Below are 22,527 nucleotides of genomic sequence, written 5' to 3'. Positions count from 1 at the left end.
TTCAATACATTAGGGTTCTCATCCAGCAAAAGAGGAGGTGGGAGGTGTTGCCACATTCCAGTCTTGGTCTACTCAGAGGGCTGGCAGCCTTGCTGGCAATAGTCAAGACCTTGCCTGTATACTGGGCACTAATTTGGCCCATCAAAAGGGTGGAGAAAGAACTAAAGCATATTAATGCAGTGCTGGAAACTCAAGTCAGCATCTGGGAGAAAGCAGCACGAGGAGTAAACCAACAGTGCCCTTGCACTATTCTCTCTCCCTCCTTCTTTGGTCTAATTCCTTTCAATTTTACAACATTTTTCTGGTGTCTGGCAGGTCCTACAGTGTAGCATTACATTACAACAAGTTCATCTTCACACGTGCAGCTCAGACATGTGATAAGACTTCCTCCCTTGTATGACAAGTGTGTCGTGTACATGATGCTCAGGGTCTGCAGAGATGGGGGAGATCAGGGCAACACAAAGTGGCCACGCTGAGTGTCAGAACTCACTGGCTGCTGAGGGGCTCCAGGGAGCAGCTTTGCTGTTGCCAGGATGGAGCAGGTGGAATGGCTTCCTGGAGAGAGAGAACCCTCTGAAGGGGACTTTTTGCCTGATGTTCCAGCTGAAAGGAAAGAAAATGGCTTTTTTACATTCAAGAGCTGGTACAACATTTTATTTGCAATGGAGCATAACCGATGTGCTTTGAAATTGTTTATGATAAATAGAAGAGACACTTTCACCCTCCTTGGTCCTCCAGGGACAGACATATTAGGCAGGACCTTCCAGTATGACACCAGGGACCTTTTGAGTCCCTCTCCCTGAGTATCAAGAGCAAAACAATTCCTTCAGTCTAGGAAGACTGATGTGCTGAACTCATCTAATCTAAGGTGAAAAAAAAATCTGAACACAGAATAAAATGCTGAAATCTTAAAATGTATCAGGAAGCAGTTTCCTAGTTGGTCTTGCTTTCATTTAGTTAATTTCATAACCTCATCTGAGCATTAACATTGCTTTCCAGACAGAAAAATACAGATGCCAGTGTAGTAATTTTTTTGGCAACAAACTCAGAAATTAATAGGAATTATCCAAAAAAATTAATCTTCCAGCAGTGAGTCTAGCAGAACCTTTAATTTAGGATGGAAAATACACACAAGAGAGCCTTTTGGGCTGCAAGAAAAATGTGACATAGAGCTTTGTGTCAAACAGAAGGCAAAGATGATTATGCTGATAATACTTCAGAAGTAGCCATAAAAACAAGAGCAGCATAGGACTGATGGCATCTCAGGTGGATAGATCTTAGGTAAAGAGCATCACTTCCTCTTTGTGCCTCACTGAAAATTGCAAAACACTTTGCATTCCTTTCATAAACAGAAAAGCAAGCAAGAATGTTTTGCAAACAGGGAAAGGCAAAAACTGTCCAGAACAAGTATTTTTGTCAAGACTTTTAAGAAGGCAGATTTAAATTAAGTCATAAAAAAACCCAAAACTGTAAGAAAACCCTCAGTGACTTTGGAAGTCAGCAGGCATAAATACTGATATTTATTTTTATTGCTGCAAAGTATCTGGTCAACTCACTAACCTGAGTGATGAGTTAGCATGGAATATATGGGCCATCATATCCTCACTAAAGGTGTTTTTTTGTGGGTTATATGTCATGCTAAAGACAAACTTATGTCACTAACTGCAGCCATAGTCAGGCTGAAACAGATTGGGAAGGAAGGACAGCCTGGCATTTCAGAAGGTATTACTTTCTCTGTCACTAAGAAATGGCAAGCAAAATGGTTCAGCTGGGGCCAACAAGACATTAAAGAAAGTTCAACTCACCAGGAGGGGGAGGCCTCTGTGGTGGCTGAAGTGGCCGAGGCCTGGTAGGAATGGACAGAGACCTGCTCGGAGTTCGGCGACGGGATCCCTCCCGCGCCTCCAGCTCCCGCTTCAAATCAGCCAAGTCCGTATCATCTGGGGAAAGGTTGGAAAGGATCAGTGTTGGAGATCTGCTGGGTGAGATGCAGCAAATCTGAGCAGTCAGGAGAGAGCCACAGCCAGTTATCTCAGCAATGTGACATGGCTCCTATCATAGCGGGAGTGGATCAAGGGTTGGACTTTATGATCTCTGAGATCCCTTCCAAACCAGCCAATTCTATGATTCTATGATAATATCATGGAGTGTCAGGTTGGAAGGGACCTCAAGGATCATCTCCTTCAACCCTTCTAATGTTATTGTTTATATGAGATGTCTCAGCACTCCGTTGAGCTGAGATTTTCCAAAGTGGGGGAATCTACCACTTCCCCTGGGAGACCATTCCAATGTCTGACTGTCCTCATAGAGAAAAATTTTCCTCTTGTGTCCAGTGGGCATCACCCCAAGAGCAACTTGTGCCCATTGTCTCTTGTCTTGTCCACGTGACAAGGGTGTCTCCATCTTCTTTGTAGCCCCCCTTGAAGTATTGGAACATCTTAATAAGGTCTCACCTAAGCCTTCTCTTCTCAAGGCTGGCAGAATCATATTGTTTTGCTCTCACTGCTCCCACTTCAGGAAACATCTACCCTTTTCTCTAACACTTTTTTTCTCTCCTTTTCCAGCATTTATTAACTGTCTGTGCCAACACAAAGACTGCCTGCATCTGATCTCTGGGTTCCTCGTCACCTTGTTAGGTTCTGAGCTTTTCACAGCCAGACTTGGAGGCAAACTGTCAGGCAGCTGCAAGGAGGCTGGTCACAGTCAATCCCTTGCTCTTCCTTCCTAACACAGGAATTCCCTCTGAGAATTAGACAGCTTCCTTTGATCTGGAGAAGAGTTTATGCTAGAGAAAAGCCTGTCTGAAAAGCTCACTCATCACACCTTTGCTTTCCAGCAACATCTCCTAAAAGGTGCACCTGCCTCACTCTGCTAACCCTTGGCTGCACCTTACATGACTACGTCATTACACAGGATTTCACCCTAAGTCTCCCTGGCAGCTGAAGAGAAGTAGTGACTGCTTTAGTCTCTAAGTCTGCTTAGAGTTAGGGCTCTTACTTCAGTTCTCTCCCCCTGCCATGGCTGCCTAGCCGGGAAACTGTTCTTCAGGACTCCAAAATTCACTGGTTTAGTTTTGTGATTTGGAGAGGATGGAGAAGGTATTACATAGCAGCAGTCTCATACTTCAGGCATTTTTACACAAGCTCCTGTTCCTCAGAGAGCTGTGCTTTGCAGAGAACACCAATCTACCTCAGAGTCCTTCTCTCACTTAGCAGTGGATGACAGCCACAAAGACACTGCCTGTGATCTGCCTGATCCACCCTCCCCTTTCTCTCTGCATTTTCCATACTTCTAAGATGCAGATATGGGCTCGTCCATAGGATCCAAGGAGTCATGCAGGTGCCTAAAAGCATGGCTTGAAATTTTGGCAGTAACAGAACCACACAGAATCATAGAATTGTCAGAGCTGGAAGGGACCTCTAGAGATCATCTAGTCCAACTCTCGCACTGAAGCAGGATCACTGAGAGCACATTGCACAGGACTGCATCCAGGCAGTTTTGAATATCTCCAGAGAAGGGGACTTCACAACCTCAGTAACACTGAATGCAAAACAAACCCCAGCTCCCCTCACTCCATCCCTTCCCCTGAAAGGCTGCTGGGTTTAAGCAATGGCTCCCAGGGACATCAGCTTCATGAGGTTATGCCCTTCTCTCACCTCAGAAACACATAATACACACTGCTCTGCCCATCACTGGTTTCTATCTCTATCTAACATGAGCCATACAATCCTCATACCTTCAACTAGGAGTCACCAGGCAGAATTGGAAGCTTAGGGAGGCATCTGAAATTGCAGAGATTTTCAAGATGGATTGAATATATCATATTTTGAGTTGTGTGACATTGTGACCTCATCCTGACCTCCTTCAAACTAGACCTTATAATCTCCACTTACTTTGTGATATTTTTTGTGGGGAAGAGTTATTGTGGGTGAGAAGAATCACTGCAATTCTCTGCAGCTTAATGAATCATCACAGAGTAGGCCAGAGGTGTTTGGAGGGCAAGGCATCCTGTAATACAAAGTGATTGGCTTCACAGTATTTAATAATGACAGATTGCTCCTTGGCTCCAAGCTAGGTTTCTGGGTCTGGCCACAATGCACCCAGCACATGACTCAAGGTGGGCAAGAAAGCTGCATATCACTTTGATTGTTTGGAAAATCTGTCTGTGTAAACTTAGAAATTTCATTTAATCTTTTTGAAATCTACTTCTGACTTAACCTTTGATGATATTAATGTTTTCATTTTTTTGTCAGAAGACAAAGCACTTCTGAGAGAGTGCAGAAAGACAGCTACTGTATCACTTGCTGTCATGATGAAGTATTTAATACATGACACAGCCTGTCAATGCTTGGTCCCCATAGCATGTCTTGATCCCAGTATAAGACTACCACTGGTTTGCCCAGATCTTTTTTTTATGCGTATTTTCTTCACACCTTTTTCTTCTCTTTACCAAACCATTTCACAATAATGTGCACACAAGGTGGGTGACCAGGAAAAAAGGAACATATATAAAGCAACTGAAAGAAAGCATACACCTACAGTTGGAACAAAATATAATAAACAAAAAAGGAGCAAAAAGGAGAATAAATAAGAGAAAGTGAAGGGGAAAGACAGGAGAAACTTAAATGCTTCTTTGAAGTTACTTGAACACAACTACCTCCTGACTGTCCAGCTTACACCTGACTGTGCTGCCACAGCTATTGCTCAAAGAAGGGGGCCAATCCCATCACTGAACCAACAGGATTCCTTCAGTTGAATTTTGGCTCTGGCCCTCATCAATAATAAAATAATAGACTTTTTTTTTGTTGTACAGTCTGGTGCCAAGCAACGTGTAATGGATAAAAAGACTTAGTTTCTGCTGAGTGTAAAAGGAAGTAAGTACTCCTTCCTTGCCCTGAGCTATAGAGAAGGAGGCATTATTATCTGTTGCTGGTTTGGATGAGGGCCTCAGTTACAGTCACTGACTCAAGGAGGTTTAAGCACCGTATGAACATGTACCAAAAAGAGGATCCTTCTCTTTGGAGGACTTACGATGAAAATGTAAATGAACAGGGAAATACAGAAAAAGGAGAACAACCAACCTTCAGGTCTTACTTTAGGTAGTGTAAATAATTTACCTTTATACAGTCGTCGGTTTTGTTCAGATTTGTTTGAATGACCTACGGAGGCAAGATGTCCACAGCCCTCAGGCATATCTTCTAAGTCCTGACACAAAGCATCATCTAAATAATCATCTTCATCCTCCACTATATCACCTGATTTGAAATATTAGATAACAAAGACATAGTGAGCAAATACATTCTCTCTACTACAAATCAACTAATTTAATGTATGGGTCAGGTAAGCTTCTTGTGTAACCCATGTGTTTCATCATAGTTTGTTTCCATACAGACAAATGCACTATACACTGGATTTGCTAACATATAACACCAAATCGATAGGATGATCTATGCAACAGTTCTCTGCCCAGGCACATTGCTGGGTCATGGCTTTAGTTACAATCCTCTTTTTAAGAAGTGTTGTTTTGTTACAAATTAGGATACCACTGACACTCACATTGTACCTTCTCCGTGCAACCAAAGTCAGCAAAACAGTTTCTTACAACTTAGCTTAGAAACCTGGTGCTCACCTTCAGAGTCATAGTCTGAACTTGAGAAGTCAAAATTTTCTTCCAGAAGACAGGAGTTTGCTGTGGGGGATGTGGGGGCAACGCTGTCCCTTTTCCGAGCAATTTCCTCCTGGAGACCCTTCAGCCAGTCCTTGGTCTTTGGCCGGATTTTCACTGTTCTGCCTCTGACCTAATGCAAGAAAGAATCATTTCCCCTTTGCCAAGCAACTTCACAGAATGAGAACACCTGAACAGAATATAAGCAAGTTCTGCCAGTCTGTTGTACATCTGCTTTAGAAACTGATACAGCTAAAGCTTCACTCCAAAAGCTTAATGAAAATGAAGCACTCTTCCTACCCCCATAACCAAGTTTTCAGACTGTAACAATATTCTTGAAAGAAAATCAGCTTCACAGCTCAAAAGCACATAATTTGGGAAATACCTGAGAAACAGGTGAAACATCATATATCATCAAAACTATACTGTGACAGCAATAATGGTGTGCGAGGCTTCCATTTTTTGAGTCAGTAGCTTTAACACACACAAGTTTGCTTTCTGCTCAGAAAATCTCAAGTATGACAGTTGATATATGTGGAAAGTATAACATTAAGCAGATTAAGACTACAGCTGCTTATATGTGTTGCTCCATGACATTTGGGGTGAGTTGTACCCAAGCCAGTAACTTTGGCAGGAAAATCAGTTTGGAAAGTCCATGACCCAACTTCCCAGCACCTTCACACATTGTGCACAACTGTGTTTCAGAATGTGCTATAAACAACATCAAGTACATGAGCCAAATTAAAACATAAAAATCCAAATATGAAAGAAGAATAAGAGTTAAATCCATTTCTTTAGTGTAAAGTTTACAGTGCAGCCCCACAAACAATTTTGTCAGCATAAATGAGGGGGCTGATGAATTGAAGAGTATGTGTGTGTGAGGGAAGAGCAGGGGAGATGGGAAGGTGAAACGCCTACTGAGAATGGAGAGTTTGCCATGGAGGCCAATGAATCGTGTTTTTCCAGCTTGGCAGAAGGAGTTTATTTAATACACTTAAGAGAAACAAAATATCACCAAGCCACAATCCTGAGGATGCTTTAGCAACAGTGCAAAGTCACACACAGTCTCAGGAGAACTGCTTCAAGTGCCAGAACAATGACTAAGTCTGTATTTTGTAGTGGTATCAGAGGTCAAATCATCAGCACTGCTCGGGAGCTCACCTCCTGCTCTTCTAAAACTGAAATATTTCATTAAAGCCTCAGCAGCTGTCAAAGTTAAGGACCTTCCAAGCACTAAGTTTCTAGAAAATAATGCCACTATAAACATAATTACCTCATTCTAAGAAACCACTTTTGAGAAATGTTATGAAATTTTATTATAGGTTTGAGAGAATCTTACTTTTATGCCGTCTATATCCATAACTCGAAGAGCTGACTTGCTGTCTGCAAATGTCACCAGCATTTGACCTCCACTGATCCTAGTACACAAGACAGAGGAAAGAAAACAGTGCATTTTATTTCACCATTGAATAAAAAAAGCCTTAAAAGCAAGCATGATGTTTTTGTACAGCTATATATTTGGTTTCAGTTGTATTTTCCTCACAACTTTTATTTTTGGGAGAGGAGGGAATGATATATGAATCCCAGTTAGGCTCTTTCTCTCCCCCATCATCCCTCATGTGACTCCAGCACCCTGCCTTTTACTGGGTTACCTCTGGAGCAGTAGTACAAAGGTCTCAGCAGCTGTTGACAGGATGCCAAGTCTTGAAAGCCATGCTCCCTCTGTACTAACTTTCATGGCTCTGCATACCCCTCACACCTCAGAGGACACATGATGTATGCACCTACCAAGAGAGCCAGTGGTATCCTGGAGTGCATTAAGAAAATTGTGTCCAGCAGGTCTAGGGAGGTTCTACTCCCCCTCTATGTGGTGAGACCACAAACCAAGAATACTATATCCAGTTTTGGGGCAATGGTTTAAAACTTGAAGAAGGGCGATATAGGTTAGACATTAGGAAAAAATTCCTGTGAGGGTGGTGAGATGCTGGAACAGGTTGCTCAGGAAAGTTGTGGCTGTCCCCTCCCTGGAAGTGTTCAAGGTCAGGCTGGATGGTTAGGGTTAGGCAACCTGATCTAGTAGGAGGTGTCCCTGTCCATGCAGGGGGGTTGGCACTAGATGATCTTTAAGGTCCCTTCCAACCAAAACCATTCTATGATTCTGTGAATTCAAGACAGGCAGGAATCTACTGGAGAAAGTCCAATGGAGAGCTATGACGATGATTAAGGGACTTGAACATCTCTCTTATGAAGAAAGACTGAAAGCACTGGGTCTATTTAGCCTTGAGAAAAGAAGGCTGAGAGGGCACCTTAATAATGTCCATAAATATCTGAGGGGTGGGTGTCAAGAGGAATGGGTCAGTCTCTTTTTGATGAGACTGAAAACATGAACATGACCAAAAAACCCACAAAAGAACATGACCAAAGCATGTTCTTTTCTTGCTCCTTTCTTCACAATCAAGGCGGTGCTGCTGTTCCTGCTTTTGAACCCTCAATGTACATTTGGTAGTTCATAAAACCACACAACAAAAGGTCATCAGTTTTCTCCACTAATAAATGGAACAAATTTAACATAAGTAACTTCATGGTCTTGTTTCCCAGGCCAAGTGTCAGGTCTTGACCAGTTTTGTCTGCATTTTCCAAAACACAAGTCTCAAAACAATTCTGGAGCACTCTATAGAATCAACCAGAATGAAACTAAACTGCTCTGCTATAAAGTATCATGCCCTCCCTCTCAAACACAGTAGATTCTACAATTCCGAGAACCCATACTATTAAAAGACAAACAAAATGACCCCCAAAAGAAAGGAGAGCCAGCCAGCAAATCCTAGTGGAGGAGAGTAGACCTCATCAGAGGAAGTAAAGTAGGGCCCAAGGACCTGCCAGCAGAAGTAATGCACAGAAATGAGGTGCACTCTAAAGGTGATGGTTTTATCAAAGCTTCTGCTTTATGGTGCCACACTGAATAAATTTCTCATCCACACAGCCAAAAGAGCTGTTAGATTCTTCAACAGGCTGATGAGAGGTAAAAGATATTCAAGCCACTTGTATTCAATTTCTAATAAAGAATTCAACATGCAGTAAAATTCAGCATACTGCTTTCTAGTGCAAAATTAATTCTGTCAGGACAAAAAGCAAATTTCTAGTCTATGCTTTTGAATAGATGAGATGCCACTTCAGATCCCAAACTTACCTGACCAGAACAATAGTGCCGTAATTCTCAAAGATTTGCATAAGCTCTGTACGCAAGTCCTCAGGAAAATAATTTTTCTCTTCAAGGGTTGGTGACAGCAAATTTACTACTACTGTGGCATCCAGTGGTCCCTGGAAAGATGACACTTCCTGGAAAACACTCTCACGGGCAGCTTGATTAACTTCCTGAACTTCCACTTCTACAATAGCTAACACTGGCCTACATAAAACAAAGAAGAAACAGTTTCTAAAAATTGAAGTTCAACATCACCCAATGAGAAATGCTTATATAAATTTAAAATCATTGTCAAGCAGTAGGACAGGTAAGAAATTAGCTGTGTTAAGAACAGTGTATTGTTTGAATGCTATATGCCTACGATAATTTTTACCTCCACAATGTCAAATCTCTTTGCAAATATTTAACTAAGCCTGCTATACCTTAGAAGAAAGTGATTGTTATATTCTACACAGAACGAGAAGCAGAACACATTATTTGAGGCCTCAGTGCAGAAAAGTACTATGGCTAGAAATAGAACCCACAAGGTCAGACTCTGGTGAATTGTTTCATTCTTCCTGCAGTGGAAAAGCATGCCTGGAGCAGTTAATTATATTTACCAGCCCTATGTTAGCTGAATGCAACAGTGTTTAGCTCTTCTGAGAAGCCTGAAGTATTAAAATACCAGGACACTCCACTCATTATCAAACAGCTGTCTCCTAAAACTTCTATAGATTTTGAAGGCAATGTATAATATTATGTTGAACAGGGTCACATAAAGATGTCTTCTTCTGAAACCTAAGGACAAGGTACTCTTAAGTGTATACTGTGGTATCTAGCAAATATATGTCAGTCCATCACATTATAAACAACCAACACTGCAAATTTACTTCTTCAGCCATTTCTTTCATATTAGGTCTCCCTGTGTTAGATCTTAATAAAACTGAAAAAACTGTCTGAAAGAGTAAATCTTGACTGATCTCAGTGGATGCAACCCACATTCTCAGACTTACACCTGCACGTACACACAGAGCAGTGTCTGGGGTGGCCAAGTGTCTAACTATGTCAAAATTGGTGCCTCCTACTTGCAATAGAGTGGGCTCTGAAATGTGTATTGCCAGAACATATAAAAGCAACAGCAGCAGAACTTGAAAGGAATAGTTAAGGGGAAAAATATATATATAGGAAGTGTTAACAGTTTCTATAAGCACTGCCATTCATAATGAAGTTCCATATCTGACAAAGATAAAGCTAACCCTATTTCCAGCACAAACCCTGGGAAAATAAACCTGCTGACTATAATTAAAAAACAGCTTTTGCCGTCAAGTTTGCTGAAATAGAATGCGAGTGTACAACAGTCATGTTTCACAGATTGCATCCTCAGGGTCATATATAATGAGTGCAGTGGTTCTACTGCGCCTTGTGAAAAACAGCAATGTCGAAGCCTTGAGACAGAGAAATTGATTGCAAGAGGCATGTTCTTCCATTGCTGGAGGAATACAGAACAGCCCTTGTGTGCAAGAGCACACAATGAGAAGCACAGGACCAGCTACTGTGGGTCACTGAGTGCTGCTATGAGGAACACTGCTGCAGCTATTCCACAGGGCATGCAAGGGGTGAGACTGATTATTTTAAATTCAAGGGACCTTTCAAGGTGTATTCATTACGGAATTTGTTTCAGAAAAGTGAAACAGAAGCTCAACAAAGAAAGGTCATTCCTATCCCTAAAGAAAAGCTAGTGATATAGACCAACAAGAGGTACTGGTCTTTGTTTTCTCTCCTTCTCTCATCTCCATTTCTAAGTGAAGCTCAGGAGCCCAACACTTCATTACTCTGAAGAGGTCACACCTGTACATGGTGTACCCTTCTTCAGGCCACACAGTCCCAACCTCCTCCTGTCTCACAGCAAGCTGAGTGGGAGTCCATCAGAGTTTAGCAAAAACAAGCAACAGAAAGCCTTCAGTTTTCTATACCTGCTCTTGCAACTTATCCAACCCTTGCTGAGATCAAAGTGCTGCAGAAATCAATACAGGACCATAGATACTTGACACCCTGGTATAAAAATGACTGTGGAAAACCAAAAAGCACCAAACAGATACTGAACACAGAATAAAGGTGTAATACCTGTTACAATTAGACTCAGTCCCTCACTCTGAAGGTATAATTCAATATGACACAGCCTAACCTTTCTCTGATTCTTTGCTTAGGACTTTACCTGTGGTCAGATGCTTGCAGCTCTGCTCTCCCATAGTACATCAAGGCTCCAGGGGTCCAGGTGTGCCTGACTTTATTTTCAGCATTCAGATCGCTGTCTAGAAGATTGATCTCTCCAGCTATGAAGGACAAAACATGATTTAAAACTCACCCTAAGCTAGTTTTACCACCAATTAAAAACTATTTAATTAGTATGACCTCCCAGTGCCCAGTAGTGCGAGGCGAGGTTATTTTGCTCTAGTATATACCATTTAAATAAGAGTTTGTATCCTCAAAGATTTTAAAGCCAGAAACAAGGAGAAAAAGGTACAGAAAGAACAGGAAGTGCAGAGACAGCTGATCACTAGAATAAGACACCTGCAAAATGGTTAGCCTGAATGTCATCCAACCAATTACTTGTATAATCTGGGTTGACAGAGTCTTATTAGGTTTTTTACCTCCTGTCTCATTATTGAGCACAGAAATAGACACTGTACTTGCAAAACACACTTCAAATATGAACAATATAGAGGGACTGGAGAAGTAATACACAAGATACAGGAGAGAGCAAACCCATGCAAATCCAGTTTCCAAATACTTCCTTTGCAATGCATTAAGGTGACAGAAAGTGCTCCAAACATTATGCTGGAGTATTATAGTGCTGTCAGTTGCAGGAATGTCTTTAGGTCACTGTTTGGGCTAATGGATAAGTCTATCTCTTTTCAGTGGAGCTTAAAATGAGTTAATACAGAATATGCCATTTCTGCCTAACCACTTGTGCTTGGGCTACCCTTTGTCCTCTTACACTTATCCTGTAAGAGCAAAAGAAGCAAGGCAAAAGAATTAGAGCTGAGAGGCAGAAGAGCCATCAACAGTAAAGAAGAGGAACTCTGAAAGCTAACTGATCAGAAAAGCTTTGCAGGGCTGGGAAGGTGGGTGAACAGACAAGGGGTCAGCTAAATACCCATGTGAGCTTGCTGTGGGAGGCCTACAGGGTCTAAAGAAAAGAACCTGCCTTGACCCTTGCAGAGCAGCTAGATAGGTCCTACATTCTGTGTGTACTCCAGGCTTCCCAAGAGCAAGCCTTGTCATACAAAATAAGCAATATACACTGAAAGTGCGTGAAGGGCTTTCTTTCTCCTAAAATAAAAACAGCCAGTACAAGATGGCTCTTTTAGCTTCCTTACGCCTCCTACGGTTTTTCTTTCCCAGATTATATCTCTACCAATAGTTTAAGATCCTCATTTTACTTTATTTTTAATTTCTAAAGTAAGTGTGAATAACTCTGTATCACATTAAAATGTACTCTTTGATTGCCCTAGCTTTGCTTTGCAGTTTTTACACTTAGTGTACTCATGGTTTGACTTGGATTCCAAATTCTAACTCCTAGGCATGTGAAAAATCATTCCTGCAAGCACAAACCAAGTAATTCTCCAGTCATTACATTTTAAATATGAATTTGTTCAGGTTTTATGAACACTGGCAGATAGATGTAGCTGCAGACTGAGACAACAGTTATGAAAACTGCCAGGATATGCAGAGAAATACTTTTGTTATTTTAACCTTTGAATAACAAGTGAAAACAGCCCTTCTGTTATGCCTGCCACTCGTGATCTCCAAGTATTTTATAAGCCTTAACTAATGGAGACTCCAATTCCAGAAACTAGTAGAAATTCTCCTAGGAATTACAAAGCCAGAAGATATTCCAGAAAAGTGTTTATACATTGATGGAGGCCAACAGTTATAACTATCTAGCTGTTATAACACAGGAAATTTATGTAGGCTAATGATTCTGCTGAAAAGCAACAGAGTCATTTCTAGATTGCTACAGCTGGACTGTTTTCAGCTCCTCAGCATGCTTCTGGCACCTTTTCAATCAGTAACCTGAAGCCTTTCTTCACATGCTCAAGAAGAAAGGCCTCTTATCTCTGCAAGTTACTCCCGTGAAGCTGAAAGAACATCTGCTTGAGCAAAGCCACTGCTTTTTGACTAAGCCTATGAGAGAGGTCTCAGCTCAGAACTCACTAACTCCCTTCCTCACAATTCACTAAATTAAATCCCCTCATGTGTGTTCTGGATGAAACCTAAACCAACTTTCAGATATAGAAGGAGGAAAGGCCCTACGCACCTGTTTTTTCGAAAGGCAGTTTCTTTCTCCACCAGAGCACTCTGTCAGTCCAAGCTGGAGTTCTGCACTTATCACTTGTATCATAAGCCTCTGAGCCAACGTCATATTTATATGTTGGTCCAAAATTAATTGTCCCTTCATGGAAGTCTTTAAAAATCTATGAAAAGAAATACCATCTCTTTGATTAAGTTACCAAGGAGGTAGGTGCCATTGTGATGCATCACCTTTCTTGAAAACAACCAACATTCTGATTTTTAAAGAAACTGCTATATTGATGTACTATAAACAAGGGTCTGAAAATGCTACTTTTTCACTCTCTCAAGGAATAAGACCAAGTCAACGTTCAAGAAAATAAGATACACTGCCTTACTTTTCCACTGGATTTTTGCTGTTGTAGTTGATCAAATTCCAAAAGTGTCTTCCAATCTTGACGTTTGAGAAAATAAAAGACTTCCTCATATGTTAGATCGATGCGATAGTTAAAATCACCACACCAGAAGACATAGTCATGTGAGAACACACTCTGCCCCTAGTTTAGAGGTAGATAATGTTGTTAATGTTCAATCACATTCATGAAAAATACCTCTTAAATGCACTGAAATGTACAACTTGGTCTCTCTGAATTACTAAATACCAGACCTACTTGTCACATTCTACTTGCTAAAATCCATCCTTTGCCAAAATAGAACGGTCCCTTCACTGTCTTTTACTGACAGTATAATTCAGCTGAGCTGAATGTTGTAAACAGGAGTGTCAGAGTGTGTCCCTTGTTCCTTGAAGGTATGTCTGAGCTGGGATCCCAGCTCAATATTCACAGTTTGTCTGTCCTGAATATTAAAAATACATGTTTGCTTCCCTCACACATTTAACACTCATATATTTTCATCTTCTAAATATAATATAAAATGTGCTTCTGTACCATAGCACATTCTGCAAAGGTCCTGAGTTAGAACAAGCTCGAAATTTGATCTTATGTGCATGTCATAGCTTTGTAAATGTATTGAAATGAAACATCAATGAAAATTCACTCCAGTTCAAAGTTTAACATCCTACTGCTAACTTTTTTTTTTCTTTTTTTCTCTCAATTAAGCTATAAGCATCTAAAACACAGAGATTTGTGTAGGATATGTTTCAGAGTTGTGGCTGTCACAGCACTAGAGGGCACTCTTTGTATGTGTTACACACACAAGATATATTGTATAATTAAAGGGCATAAAGTAGTTAAGAAGGAAAAACTACCATAAGCACAACTTTACAGCCATTTGGAACAGATATTCTATGCAGCATGTCCAGACTATCAGTATTAGTTATTACATGAAATATCTGATTGATATGCTACATGTGCTAAGCCTCTAAACCTTGCAAAAAACAGGGAGTTAAAATGGTATGCTTTGCAAACTAAATGCCATTTTTTGCTGATCAGACAGAATATACACAAACTGGTTCATTCTCTCCCTGGCTTAAGATCTCTCCAGAGAAGTCTGAAAACAAAAGCATTGTGGAAATTAATCAACATTAGGGGATGCAAAAAAGTACCAAATCCCATGGGTTATCTACAAGTGCGAAATAAAACACTAGGGAGATCGATTTGGCACAGCCTAGGGAAAAAGTTATTAACAAAGACCAGCAGTACCTTCTTGCCACTCTCTGAGAAAAGCCAGCAGTTCCTTGACAGTGACCCATTCATGAGGACAAAATCAAGGGAAGAGAAAGTACCACATCAATGACCAAAACCTGATGTGTTGTACCCAAGCAGGAGCAGCTAAAGCACTGAGTGTCATGGATGGTCTTTCAGGAATGCTGCCTAACTAGTGCCAGCAACAGCTATCAACATCATGCCCTCCAGTTCTAACACCAGTCACCTAGATCTTTTCCATGAGGCCTTACGGATCTGTCAGTCAAGTTGCACCATTCTGAAAGATCAGCTAGAAAACTGCTCAGAGAGGACTTCTCAAGCACTGCAGCAACTCTGCTTTTTGAAAGGTATACAACTTGTGCAAAGCAAGAGCTTTTTTTTTGTACCACACACCAGTGGTGTGTTGGATACCAGTGGATACCAGTGTGTCTGGTATCCTGTGAAACATAATTCCTTTTTTTTACTATTATTTTTATGCTTTCGTTACCATTTTCTCCTATGCCAATTCTCCACTGAGATGACTTCTTTGATGATGTGTCATCAAACACAGCCTAGCATCAGCTTTCATAATGTAGAGATATGGCCTTTATCTTCAATGCTTTAAACATACATGCACTCAAACTCACCATTGGGAAGCTGAGTTTCTGTGTGATTTCTTTATAATCTTCATTCCTCTCTTTCACCTGAGTCTGCCCAGCAGTTAAGTGACTGCATATAAAGCAGAAACTGGTACTATAGAACTGAAAACGAATGCTCACTGCCCCTTTATTTCCTGCTTTTCCTCCCATTCCTGTCTTCACAGTGTCTATTGCTACATCCCTGTATTGGGAAAAAAAAAAAAAAAAAAGGAGAGAGAAGAGAGTAAAGGCTGCAGGGACAAAACATTCCATTAACTTTGATTGCAAAATAAAGAAAAAGACAGTTTACAATGCCATGTCTTCTCCCCTCCTGAAAGCTTGCTGCTTTCAGGCACATCTTTTAGACAAGACTATATAAATAAATAAACTTATTTGGAAATATTTTTCTCCTCTTGTCCCTTCCAAACAGACCAGCAAGAAATGATTTCTGAAACACTGAGAATCTCTACAGCAAATAACTTTCAAGTTTACCTTCACCATGATCTTTAAGCTAGTGACAACAACTGAATATACTACTAAGTTACCTTTCACTTTTGAACATATGGAAACCTGCTTTTCAGAAAGTTAATTTAATTAGCAATAATGTGTTGCAATCCAACTTTGCAGTTGGTGCTGGATTTTTCAATCAGTTATGAGAGCAACAGATCATAACCCATAATTTGTTAAATCAGATGCATTAAAATCAGTGATTATTAGATAGAGTTATTTATACCTAACTCCTGAAATGAGTTCTGTACTGATGACAAATTGCTTAGATCCTCCATGTTGTTAATTACATAGTATTTCAATGCCACAATTAGCGTACACTTTACTACAGAGATGACTTGCTTGGCAAAGCAAACCACCTGCTTGCAGGAGAACTTCTCCCATCTAACCAGGCTGCTCTGAAAAGCATTCCTGTCTGATCAGACAAGTAAATGATGTAAGATCATTGTTGTAACCAACCCCAGCAGCATGCATATCTTTCCCAATGAGAAAATTTTACTTTCCAGAGAGAAGTCAAGCAGATCTGGACTAGCATATTACTGGCTCTAAGCAAGAAGCAGGTGGAAAACCACAAGTTCTTAGCTGAATTATTGTCAGGTATTCATGATTTCAACGATGCAAGATGTTATAGGCTCTTTTTTTCCCCCCTCTTCTCCATTATTCTCTTTCTTCCCCAAGCCCCATCTTTTCCATTCCCCCCCCCCCACTTCATTTTATTCTCTTTTCTTGTCTGCAGAAAAACTCTAGACTAAAGACACTCCCAGGGAGGCATACGGGAAGTACAAATGTTTTCTGTGAAAAGATGAGCTTCAAGCAAGAGAAGGTGGTCAGTCTCCAGGGACACTGAGGCCAGTAAGCTGAGGAAACACAGTTCTGCACCCTCCTGACTAGGCACATAGTTCTAGTTCTTGTGACATCTACAAAAGACAAACAGTTAATGGGCCCTTATAGCTCTCATTTCTATAAAATGTCAGGGGGCAAAATTAGCTCCTTCTGCCACCTCCCTTTCCACCATTCTTTTCAGGCCTGGAACCAGCCCCTTTCCATATGGAAAGGCAAAGAAGAGGGTTAGAAAGTAAAATGCATCCTCTGGGCAGATGCAGGCACTTGCCTTCACTTGGTGCTCCCAACACTTTGGCTTACTAACTCAGGTTTTTCCAGAGAGACAACACCCAAAGAAGGTGCTACACCCTGACTGCCCATCTGGGACCATGCCTGGCTTCTCAGCTGGACTAAGATCTTGAAGCTGCCTGGCTTTTGCTCTACCCAGGAGGATGGACTCCAGACTACTGCTGCCTAGAAACATGTCTCTCTCCCACACTGAGCAGAGATTGGAATTCAGGTTTGCATAATTCCCAGCAAGCTAAAAAAACACTCCCACCCTCCCTGGCCACATTCCAAACAGCAGATGTTACTGAAGACACAGGTTGGGTTTTTGTTTTGTTTCGTTTTTTACCTGATAAAGGGGACATGATAGGGTCGTACAAAGATGAAAAGACAAACACCAACAAGCTGTGCAGATGTCAGCTGAATGTAACGATGAGTCCTGGAAATAGCTTTCTGAAGCTGCTCTCCCCACATTTTTCTATTCGTTGTACTGTAACAAACATAAAATCATTTACTGGAATCAAACCAAATGACATATAGTCAATAAAATCAGCACATTATCCATGTCTGATTTACAGACATCCATTAGGCTGTACACATGATGACTCCAGAACTGGAAGTGCTGAGGAGGCACAGCAGAGACAGATACCTCCCAGAGTTAACAGGGTCAGAGACCCGTTAATTGTTCAAAAATACAGTTATCCTGCTTTGGGACATGAGGGATTTTGTCTACTGTGCTCAAAAAGATCCATGTTCACATTATGTTTGTTACCCCATTCACTGGAAACTAATTGTAGTAATTATAATGATAAAACAAAAAATTCATGTCAGTCTCATGACTTGCAAGATTTCTTGTGTCCACATTAGAGAAGATCTTCTCTGGATCTTCCCTGACTGGGAGATGACTGGCTACCCACAGATGCTGGCTGTTCTTAGCTGAAGGTTTGTGGGTGGGTATCTGTACCTTCACTTCTGCAGGAATAGTTTTTTCTTATTTCTAAAGTCAACTGATACATGCAGATATTTATTGCAAGCCCAGCATCCATGCTAAGCACTGCTGTAACTTGTCATTCCCCAAGCAAAGAACTCGTCAGCCTGATGAATCAGCATAGGAAACATTATCTTCAGCATTCCATCCTTACTGCTCCTTCAGATTCAAAAGGACTGGTAAACACCATAGCCTACTGTGTATGCTGACAAGCCGAGCTCAGGCTTGCCTTTAGTTCATTCTCTAGCCATAGTTTTCAAAAATACAACTAGCCACAGAGACATTTAATTAATTTTATAATTCCCACATGCATACTAATTATGTTTATATCACATAGCACACACTAGGCACATTTTTAGAACACCAGAGGTTTAAGGACAGTTGTTAAATCGGTGTTAGCCATGAGTCCTTTCCTGCCAACACAAAGACTTGAGACTTAGAAAACAGTATGCATTCTACTGTACAGAAGTTGACAGAAAAACAGCACTTTCAACACCACTGGCACTTTAAGGGCCATTTTTTAATGACAAATATATTTCCAGCTATGCTTACAAGAAACAGACTTAGAATGAAGTATTCTATATAGCTGACCATACAAAGCACAACTCTGTAGGCTTTTATTTTTCTTGTTCCTTTTTGGAGAAGAGTGGCCTTTTTTTTTTTCCTTTGTGTGTGTGTGTGTGTGTTTTGAGGTTTGGGTTTTTTGTTATTCTGGGTTGCTGGCATTTTTTAACCTACCTGGCATTCACAATATTCCCTGCACTTAATTCAACCATCTCTTCAAATCCCACTGCAAATATATCAGGAGGGCAGTTTTCATCACCTGTTGGCAAGAAGGAAAAGTCATTCAACAGTCATTATTTTGTTGTTTCTTCTAATGACTTGTTTTCTAGTTTCTGTCAGAGATCATTCTTGTAGTTCTATCCTGTGTAACCCCTGCCAAGCTATACATATTCATAGCTCCTTTAATCTAATATCACAAAACAACCCCTGCAGCTCCTCTGAATTTTTTTTCCTGTTTTTCTCCCACCAGTTCGTCTCCCATCTCTCTTGCAGGAAGCAGTGCAAAACTGAATAATTATACTGTAGCAATGTTAAGATGATAAAATATTCAATGTTCTTTCTGCCTCACCCCACTCACCAGTAAAGCCACAACATCTCACTAAGTACCATCTTTAACCACTTGTCATTTTACTCAACACACTCTTCCTTTTTTTCTTTGGCACTGATTCCTATGTAACTGAATTTACTGTCCACACTCCAGTAGGTACCTTCCCCCTCAGTGCCTTCAGTAAATTTATCTTTTACTTCAAGGAAGTCTTCAAAGTTTTTTCTTGTATCTCCTTTCTTCTGAGTCCTTCTTAGATCACCTGCACTTAAGGTTAAGTTAGGTCAGTCTAGAGCACAGTGACTCTTCCTTCCCTGGCTCAGGCTGGTAAAACGCCAAAGATCAAATTGTCTCATATAATAGCGTGAAGCATATCTGTTGACCCATCAGGTCTGCTCTTTGCCTAGAGGGATTTTTTTTTTTTTAATCTGTCATATACTCATGGTAACAGGAACTTAATTTAACAGCAAGAGCTAGACAGTAGACAACCATAGGAACCTAAATCAGACCTGTCTCAGAAAATAAGAACGGTAAGCAAAACACAGAGCAACTCTCTTTAGACACAAGGGTGAAAGTAGCCCATGAAGAGCTAGCTCCCTTTACTGGCTTAACATGACAGGCACTGTCACATGTGTATATTCTATTAATAATTTTGAACATTTGTTTCTGAACACTTACCCATTTACATAGGCAGTGCACTGACATTACCACAAACACAGACATTTGCATGGTCATATCCTAACTCTGCCCATCATATAACCCAGCTCCCTTTCCAAAGCTGCTTAGACCTATCACCTTATGGATCCTGGTACCATTTAGTCCTGCTCTTCTGGTTCTCTCAAGGAAAGGAGTGGCAAGGCTTTCAACTAATTTTAATATCATAAGCATAGTCATGTGCTAACACATCTAATCTGTTTCTGAAAGAGCCTGGACCATTCACCCCCCTAAGCTGCTCAGACTAGAGTTGTCTGTACCTAAATGCATATCTATGTACTCAAGCACTAAGGGTTCAAACAAGACAACTCATGTAAGTAGCTAAGGATTCAAAGAATGAATTCCTGACATTCACACCAGGCACAGGACTATCCCTGTGATTCCTGCAGGAAGCTGTATGTTCCACTGTAACAACGAAAAAACAGTTTGCCATAGTTTTCTGACCACTCTATTTTTAAATGACAGAACATTCACTTTTCAATTTCCTTAATAAAATCTGTACAACAATTACAGTACCTGACCTTGTTCTGTATATAATAAAGTCAGCAGCCTATTTTAGCAAGCCACAAGTGCAAGAGCTTTCTATACTGCCAAAAAATTAAATTGCCTTAAACAAAAGAAATCTTTTTGTCTGAAGGCTTTGATAGTAATATACCCAGACAATCTCAGGATTCAGATTTTACAGATATGTTTAGCTGCAGATAAAGGCCAAGGAGACATTCTGAGGGCACCTAAGTATGTAGCTCCCACTCACAATAAAGGACAGAGAACAGAGATATGAAAGTAGAAAACGAAATATGGTATGCAGAATAGGCAGATACACCCCACAGTGGCATGAAAGAGACCTCTGAATTCTTACCAGCTGAAGGTTCAAAAAATACCTGGCATAGACTCAGGAGTAGCTCTGTCAGGAGCCCATGGAACTGACAGCAAATGCCCTTCAAAATGCACTGCCTTTGAAAGGAGCAGCTGGTCAAATCTTGTGTCCCAATTACCTGTCTCTAGAGATGCCACCTAATTCTGCTTATACATTGGCTGTGAAGTCCTACCCTGAAATTCAGAAACTCCAGAGAGCTTGGGAGAATCCAGCAGCCAGTCTGTCAGCTCACTGGTACCAAGGATGTTGCTTCGAAACTGCTTTCCCCCATTCACATTCCAGGTGCCCATGGCAACACGAACGCGCTTGAAGCTTGTGAATTCGAACTGACGCTCTGACATGGCCTTCAAAATACTTGGAGTTACTGATGGAAGAAGGGAGAAAGAGGGTGCGTAAAAGAAGAATGCTCTGTAAAAGGACAGAAAACAGATAGCAGCAACACAGGCACTGCAAAATAATGGTGTTGCCCTAGCAGCAACAACACAGAAGTTAAGGCGTAACTTCAATGACAATTACAACAACTACAAGGTTAACTGGGGCTGGCATCAGCAATTTTCCTTCCAAAAACCCTTTGAAAGCTTATGAAGGGCTGGTAGCTCACTTCCAGCACACATTTTGCTCTAGTTCTTCAAATAATAAGCAAAGTTCTTTTTTCTCCCTTAATCTTTCAGTTTACCCTACAGCGATCAAACATGTCACAACTTCTGACTTTTGTTGAAGCCCTAAGAAGTTTAAAGTGTGGGGAGAGCAGCACATGAGTCCAAAAACAGCACTGTCATGGTTTTACAGTCTGGTCAGAACTCAGACCAATAAGCTGCTGTATTCACTTATTTTTTTATGAGTACAGAAAATTAGCAGTGTGCTTTTTTTTGTGTGTGGGGAACTAAGGTAACCTTAATCTTTAGCTACCTGAGTGGCACTGGTAGGCAGAGACACTGTCTATATTTTCCTTGTGGTCCACATCAGGGAACAGCCCCAGGATTTAAGTGGTTCTGAATGGTTCACATCTATCTATTAAAATCCAGTACTTCTCTAGAGAAAACTGAGCACCTGACACTGATTATGGGTGCAATTACCCCATATTTTCCACAGAAGTATCTTATCAGAGAGAGCTAGGTAGGTTTACTCTAGATGGGTACATGTATGTGTTGTAAACGTGTATGTGTTGTGGATTACCAGGGACCCAGAGTAAAGCAGGGAATAAACCAACATAAATATACCTTTAAAGATCCAGATGGCTAAAAGCATTTGCTAACTGCAGGCCAGAACTAAGGAGATGAAAAATCTGAGCTCAAGAGACTTTCTCAAGAAAAACTCAGACAGGATCAGACTGGGAATATAGTCCCCCTAAAATCTTTCCCTCTGGTCAAAGTTCTCTAAACTGTCAGAGGAGATCATCATCAAACAAGAGATAAACCTACTCAGAAGTCCCAAACAAAATAAGATAAAGTGGAATTAAAATGCATAGGGTTGTGCTATAGTCATTTGAAAGCAGCGTTTTAAACAACAGACTTGTGCAAAATAGCATATTTATTTATTTTTAAAAGGGTGCAGTTGCTTTTATCTGGAAGCTAAAAACAGACACAAAAGAAAAGCAAAAGATTCAAAGTGGCCTCACCCAGCAGTGCAGTGTGATCCATGAGCATCTTGCCTTTGTCTGCATATTCCTCACTGAAGAAGTCACCCACAAGCAGCAGCTCGACGGCCTCCTGCTTTACCGCATCGAAGAAATTCGACTGGATAGTGCGAGACACAGAGCGGGCACCATCCTTGAGCTTCCCAACCTATACCAGACAGGAATCA

The 22,527-nt window shown here is 40.8% G+C and overlaps 1 protein-coding gene across 6 annotated transcripts in view; it reads right to left on the bottom strand.

Moving 5' to 3' along the window:
• SYNJ2 (synaptojanin 2) overlaps positions 1–22,527 on the bottom strand; it is a 66,945-nt gene that overhangs the window by 4,094 nt on the left and 40,324 nt on the right. For all 6 annotated transcript variants that reach the window (XM_071740647.1, XM_071740648.1, XM_071740649.1 and 3 more), the window contains 14 exons: positions 22,343–22,508; positions 20,897–21,088; positions 18,764–18,848; positions 17,387–17,527; positions 15,433–15,625; positions 13,541–13,699; positions 13,171–13,327; positions 11,065–11,182; positions 8,856–9,074; positions 7,005–7,083; positions 5,630–5,798; positions 5,118–5,255; positions 1,806–1,940; positions 491–603 (listed from right to left, as the gene is read on the bottom strand). In XM_071740647.1, coding sequence (XP_071596748.1) covers positions 491–603; positions 1,806–1,940; positions 5,118–5,255; positions 5,630–5,798; positions 7,005–7,083; positions 8,856–9,074; positions 11,065–11,182; positions 13,171–13,327; positions 13,541–13,699; positions 15,433–15,625; positions 17,387–17,527; positions 18,764–18,848; positions 20,897–21,088; positions 22,343–22,508 — 2,064 coding nt within the window. The remainder of the gene's footprint in view (positions 1–490; positions 604–1,805; positions 1,941–5,117; positions 5,256–5,629; positions 5,799–7,004; positions 7,084–8,855; positions 9,075–11,064; positions 11,183–13,170; positions 13,328–13,540; positions 13,700–15,432; positions 15,626–17,386; positions 17,528–18,763; positions 18,849–20,896; positions 21,089–22,342; positions 22,509–22,527) is intronic.

This window comes from Heliangelus exortis, chromosome 3 (genome assembly GCF_036169615.1).
Source record: "Heliangelus exortis chromosome 3, bHelExo1.hap1, whole genome shotgun sequence".
NCBI lineage: Eukaryota > Metazoa > Chordata > Aves > Apodiformes > Trochilidae > Heliangelus > Heliangelus exortis.
The sequence above is the reverse complement of the archived record's forward strand: the minus strand, read 5'-3'. Positions and strand labels throughout refer to the sequence as shown.